Consider the following 6889-nt stretch of genomic DNA (forward strand, 5'->3'; position numbering starts at 1 on the left):
ATTTTTGAAAAACTCCCAGGAAAAAAAAAAAAAAAAAAAACACACAAAAAAAAAAAAAAAAAAAAAAATATATATATATATATATATATATATATATATATATATATATATATATATATATATATATATATAGAGAGAGAGAGAGAGAGAGAGAGAGAGAGAAATATGTTCTGTCATTTCCTAGAAGATGGAAATAAAAAAACATCTTATATGTATTTGATTTAGTAGCACATGTGGAACAAATCTGGTTTTTGCTTTTGTTTGTTTGCATGAAAAGATCAGAATTGAGCTTTTCAGACTGCCATGGAAAAGTGGGGAATATGCGCCGTATATATGGGGAAAAAAATTAAAAACGGATTTGGGTGACATTTGCCTGTTGTGTGAAGTGAATGTAACATAATACTAACGTATCTTAAAATTCAAGAAACTTCTTCCAGTTTTAACTAAATAGTGACCCCTAGAGGCCAGGTGTTGAACTAAAATATTCATTAAATCCATAATGTAAACGTATCTTGCTTAAAATAAAAATAAAAATAAAAAAATAAAAAAAACAATGTTGATCATTGTGCAAAACGAAAAACGGAAAAAGTAGCCCTCACCGCTAATGAACAATTGTTATTTTTTTTTTTAGACAAAAAAGTGAGGGGAAAAAAAACTGGCTAAAATGGTTTGAAAAAACTGGCAAGCCCTACCATCTATCCTTTTTCGTTCCACTACTAAGATAGTGAGAAGTTTGTGGCTATAATAAGACAAAATGTGGAAAGGATCAAGGAGGAGGAAGGCATTTGCAAAGCACCATGTGCTGAACACTTTGAAGTCCTCTTCTTGTTCCCCTTCTACATTTTCTTTTTTTTCCCATGGCTCGCTTTGACAGCTTTGGGACACAGAGGACTGCTTCCGCCGACGGTACGACAAAAAAAACAAACAAAAAAAAGGGGGCAGGGTCAGAGGGCGGGGCAGGCGAGGCGTTTGATGTTTGATGACTGAATACGGCCCTCGATTTCACCCTCTCTCGGCTCCCAACAACAGACAGTGGGAATGAGGGGAGCAGAGGACCGGAGGCACAGAGCAGAAATAGAAATGAGCCTATTGGGGGAGCGAACCCCCGCCAGCTGGAAGAAAAGCCCTTTCTCTCCACGTTTCTTGGGCTCTTTCTTTCGGCCGTGCTCACACTGGGAACCATCTTGGCTGGACGTCGTCTTTTCATCCTGCAGGTTGATGATTGCTTGCCTAGCGCCACAAAGGCTTCTCTCTCGCTCCAATTTCACAAATCGCTAACTTGATATAGAACAGCTCGGTTATAGGCAAAGAAACTCGTACAACTTTCACACATAACTAGTCAGATGCACCTGAACGTTATGGCTGACTGACCTCCTCGGCATGCGTTCGACGTCTACAGCGTCCTTTCGACAATCTGATTATTCAACATCTCTTTGTTAAAAACAGATTCGCACCCAGAAGTTGCAGAACATCATCCCCCGAGGATTAGAGCTCCACAGGGAAGTCGCTAGCACTGCAGCCAAACATCAGTCAGCGGCCTTGTCCTGAGATTATCCTGTTCCGCCATTATTAGACCAAGGAGCTAATTACCAGAGGATACTCTGAAAGGAAGCTCTGGAGCATCATGATCCAAATTATGGAGGATTACACTCCTGAAGTCCTGAACAAACCAGGAACCACTATCATCACTTGGATATCTCGTTTGTTTCCAGGTTTTGTTGATAGAATAAGGGTGTTTTCACACCTGATTGTTTGGTAGACTCAGTTTGATTGGGGACCAAAGTTGTTACATTTTCAGCTGGTTCTGCTTTCACACCGAATTGAGTCAAACGATCCAACCATCTACCCTCCTCCGTCTGTGGTGGCACTGCACCAGAACTACTGAACAAAACAAAACAAAAACCTCCAAAGAAGACATGAGCCAAATTCCTTCTTCACAAATTGTAAACAAAAATAAGACTAGCGCCAAATTTTGGCGGTTGTAAGAGTTCTGTTTTGTCTTTGGTAAAAGCCATTTCTCCCGCTAGCATTTGTTTTGGTTGCATTTACCCAGAATGCCTTGCACTCTACACTTGTGTACTTCCTGCTTTTTTTTCTAGTGGTCTCTGGTCTGCTTCCGTCCAGATATACATTCATATGTGTTCAACCGAACCGAGAGCTAGGTCTTTAGGCAAACCAGAGTCTGATTGTGATTCACACCTCCCCAAACAAACCAGACATTGTTGGCAAACAAACTAGAGTTCAGTTAAAGAGGACCAATCAGGGGTGGTGTGAATGCACCCTAACGTACGAGGGTTTTCCGGTTCTAAAAAGCGTAGTTGTAGTTGGAAGTGTAGAGTAAGTAAGGACTTGGATAGACACTTTTGATTTGAACAGAGACATTTTTTCTGTTCTCCTGTTTTCAAAGAAGAGCAGAGAAAGTCTCAGGACAAGGGAGTGAAATGGAGGGGGTGGGAATGAATGTGGGGAAGATACTCACAGCTTGTTGAGCTTGTCCAATCCAGCGAAAGCCCCATTGGTGTCCTCTATTGTGCCAGAGATGTCGTTATGGTCCAACTCCCTGCAGAGAGAAGGAGAGAAGAGAGGGAGGGGTAAGAAGGACCAAAAGGAATTGGACAGGGATGGGGGTCTGTCTACAGGGAAGAGTTTCCCAGCCCTGAAAGTTATGGGTTGCCCGCTCACCCACGCTCCTACCCTCCTCCTCCCCCCAATCTGCACCTGGCCTGAAGAGCCCCTCTGCTGCTCTGCTCTGCCAACTGAGCAAATTCTTTCCTTCAAGAGGGATGGAGAAGTGCATGTAAGGACGCAAGCCCCCGATGCAAGGGAGTGTATGTTTAATTCATGATGGCATGGAGGGGACTGGCGAGAGCACAATGCCTCGTCGGAGGCGGGCAATTGGGAGTAATGGTGGCAGGTAGGATACATCCAAGACTCTTAATGGCGGTAGGGGGCCACGCTTGGCCATGGTCAGGCAGATAGACAATGGAGTCAATAGAGAAGAGGGACTTCTATTACAGCACATTGGGAGCTTGTGAATGCATCTGTGAGGTGCAACAAACTCTCAGATGAAGTCATCGCTGAGGAGAAACCACGACTTGCCCCTTCCACATGAAGATCAAACACATCAAACTCGGAGAACTCCTCTGAATCGACAAAGGCCTTCCTCCGATCTTGAGAAACCCCTTTGAGGCTGATGGTCAGCTGCACCTCCTTCTCCCTTTACTATCCAAGCATCTTTTATTCCTCCTTCTTCCCCCCTCCGTTTCTTTTCAGCCTCCACTGGCTGCTGCCTTTGGTATGGGGCTCGACTAGGCCTGCCAATTTCCAACACTTTCTGGCTGGCTGGATCTGAATCGCCATTGCCTTGTTAAAGCAAAGCCAGGAGTGGGTGGGTGAGTGAGTGAGCCGCCGTGGGGCTGAGGGACCGGCGGAAAAAGGGGGTGGGCCCCAATGAGCGAGCGACCCCCGTGGCCGAATTAGAGGGCTGGCTGGCTTGTTTAGAGCTTTCACACCCCGATGTGGGCTCCAGCCCCATGCCAGCACAACCAGCGGCACATACCCAATTAAAGCTCCCCCAGCTCTTTTTCAGAGCCCTGCCTATGCCTGTCCTCCCCTGCACTGATTAGATTAGGCCTGCCTCAAGAGACGAAGAGGGCAGAGGTTTGGACAAGGACAGGAGAGTCTTCAAAAACATCCTGCAAAACTAAAAATGGAACAGAAAAGTATTCATTCCTTTGGTATTTTCTCCCACTTTCTCATGTTACAAGTGCAAACCTGTATTTCATTGGGAGGTTTTTGCATAACACCTCTTTTTGCTGCATCAGCTCGTTTGGGGTATGTTTCCACTAGCTTTGCATGGCTAAGTACTGATATTTTTGCCCACTCATCTTTGCAAAATAGCTGTAAACATCAATTCACTTGTCTGCATAGAATGGATTTAGGGGTATTGCATTAACAAAAGTTGTAGATTTTACACATGTAACCGTTTTTCTTACACTTCTGAATAGTAGGTCTATAAAAGGGGTCTGACACCTAAGTGGCTTTTTAAACTCTAACTTTGGTAAATTAGTAAATTACTAAGTATTGAGTAACTTTTAGAACTGTATAGGCAATAAATATATGCCTTTGCAGTTTATCTTACATATTGAATGTTTATGCGAAATATTTTTTCCCCTTAGGTTGCAAAGTACAAGGAGGTTTTTTTTGTTTGTTTTTTTTTTTTTTAGTATCTATTTGAAATTTGAAGGTTCTCTGAAAAAAATGCAATCATTTACTTTTATAGAAACATTTGACGATTTGTAAAAACTGGTTATTTTGCTTTGAACAGTCAAATATGCAAATCAAATGCAAAAATGGCTCAGTGTTGTAAAGACTGCTGACCTCTGCCTGTTCTATGACGCAACACCCTCATAAAATATATTAAGATTTGTGGCTGCAATGTGGAAAAGTATATGGGTAGGAATGCTTTGGCAAAGCACAGTAAGTGTTTTTCATGAGATAACACACAGGGATAATAGCACAAACAGAAAATTACACAAAAAAAAACCAACAACAACAGACAAATAAAAGGAAAATATGGGTGATTAAGCACCAGAAATAAAAACATGGGAAAAGAGCCTAGAGCTCATCAAAACTGCTCGTCTCTTCCCTGTGTGACCAGTAAACAAGCCCCCAGTGTGTCACAGAGAGAGAGATAGAGAGACCAGTGTTTGGCAGATCAGCCTGCTGTGAGAGAGCTCATCTATGGAGATCTGGCTCTGCTTTTTGTGTTGTATGTGTGTTTTCTTTTCTTTTTCTTTTTCTTTTTTTCCTAGCTTGGAAAGCAGCAGAGCCAAGTAAACTGTAGTTAAGAACCAAGACCCAAAAGGCTTTGAAGGATTTATCCATCGACTTTTTCTCTCTTTGCTTCTCCCCCTTTATTTTATTTTGGCACCTTGTGTAAAAGGTGGAAGAAAAAGTCTTTATCCTCAAGTTCTAGACGCATGGAGGCATATCAACAAAGCAGCGCTTCAAGTCCAGGCTTGTCCAGACACCAAACCGGAGAAAACGAGGAAAAGAAAGGCAGGAAAAAGCAACAAATAGCAACAGAGAATAAAAGAAAACGGCATGAATATACATGAATGCTAATCGGTCCCTCCAGGATGTCGCAGTGTTGTTTTGTGAGTATTGTGGTCGATATTTGTGGCACCTTTTTCAAAAAATTGCAGTTTGTTTTTTTTTTACTTTATTTTTGTCGTAACATCGTCTTCCAAAAAAGTTGAAATTGCTGCACATAACCTTCCTGAAAAAGGCAGGATTTTTCTCAATGTTAAAAGCGCAAAAAACGTTTAGAATACAAATAAAATCAAGTCCTGAGGAGGATTCAAAGTGCAAAAGAAGAACTTCATATTGGTCATCCAAGGTAACATGAAGTGATTAGACGGTTTAAGCAACAAAACAAAAGAAAAACAAAAAGCAAATGTTACAGTTTAGCATCACACCTGCCTCAACGTGCAGGTTCGTCTCTCAAAAGCCGCCATGAGAGAGGAAGTTAAATTGAAAGAGGGCTAAGGGGTATTAGTCAAAATTCAGCCGAGTTGCAGTGATTGGTCAGATTTGCAGTAAGGTTGTGCAGACTGTTGGACAATGCAAGTCTGCACAAAATTAACAAATCATGAGTGAATTTACATTAATATTTGTGATCACAACTTCCTGGAGCGACTGACTAATAGGACGGTTTGTAAAGGGAATACTTGGGCATAAATATCAAATATCACACAGGCAACACCGATATTTAACAGCTCAGCTTTCACTGCTCCCAAGTGGAACGTCTAACCTTATCTCTTCATCAGGGGCGAGAGAGAGAGAGAGAGAAGGAGGGGGGTTATTTTGGGTTTGGTAATATCGGCTCGGGGTGGTGCACTTACAGGACTCGTAGAGCCTTGAGGCCCCTGAAGGCTCCCTCATTGATGTGGCTGATGGAGTTGCGGCCCAGCCGCAGTGTGTGTAGATCCCCCAGCACGGCCAGACTCCCCTCGTCCAGACGGGTCAAGTTGTTGTACGACAGATTCCTGGACATAAGAAGACGCAGACAGAAAAAGATGGGACAGCAGACACAGACAGACAGGGGGAAGGAAAAAAAAAAAAAAAGAAGTTTGCTGTGAGGTCTGGAAGGAGATGACAGGTTTACAGAACACAAAGACAGCTTGCAACATCATTAGACTTAAATTTCACGGCTGATTTGAAAGCGCTTTCCAAGCCTGTGATGTCTGTTTTTCCGTGGTGTAACAAGCTGCTAGCAGAATGGATTCAGCAGACATGGAAGCAAAGCTGAGATCCAAATCATTAAGCAGGGAGGAAACTGTCCTGGTTGGGACGTTACGCGTCTATAATCTACATTTACACACCAACAAGAGAATGTGGTAAACCCCAGAAAATAAAACCCAATCCTAAAAACGATACAGTTAATGTGCTATTTGTTTACTCTGAAGCCTGCAGAAAACACACACACACACACACACACACACACACACACACTCCCATGAGATAAGAACGCTGAATGAATCAAAGTTGTTTCTGTTGTTTTTGGAAAAACTGGATCCGATTTCTGTGTATTTCAGAAACAGACGCACCATTAAGCCATTTCCTGGCTGACACAGTTTTCATATGAGAACATGAACTAAAAAAAAACTCAGTTGGAGATTATTTATTAGGATATTTAAACAGATTCTTCTTCAGTCCTTTTAATGTAAATAGTCTTAACCGTACCTGACTCGCATTTGTTTTTATGATATTCTGGATACATATGTACAGAAAAAAAACAAACAAAAGTACCAGTTAGGACTTTTGTAAAAAAAAAAAAAAAAAAAAAAAAAGTTTGCAGACTTTTTAAAAAAGGCAACTTTCCACA

At 42.0% G+C, this 6889-nt stretch overlaps 1 protein-coding gene across 1 annotated transcript in view; it reads right to left on the reverse strand.

Annotated features, from left to right (window-relative positions):
* Window positions 1–6889, reverse strand: part of lrig1 (leucine-rich repeats and immunoglobulin-like domains 1) — a 52367-nt gene that overhangs the window by 15710 nt on the left and 29768 nt on the right. The window contains exons 8-9 of the mRNA XM_015018181.1: window positions 5907–6050; window positions 2480–2560 (exon numbers count right to left, since the gene is read on the reverse strand). Of these exons, the coding sequence (XP_014873667.1) occupies window positions 2480–2560; window positions 5907–6050 (225 nt within the window). The remainder of the gene's footprint in view (window positions 1–2479; window positions 2561–5906; window positions 6051–6889) is intronic.

This window comes from Poecilia latipinna, unplaced genomic scaffold, assembly GCF_001443285.1.
Source record: "Poecilia latipinna isolate Pla-1442-1.1 unplaced genomic scaffold, P_latipinna-1.0 Scaffold2242, whole genome shotgun sequence".
NCBI lineage: Eukaryota > Metazoa > Chordata > Actinopteri > Cyprinodontiformes > Poeciliidae > Poecilia > Poecilia latipinna.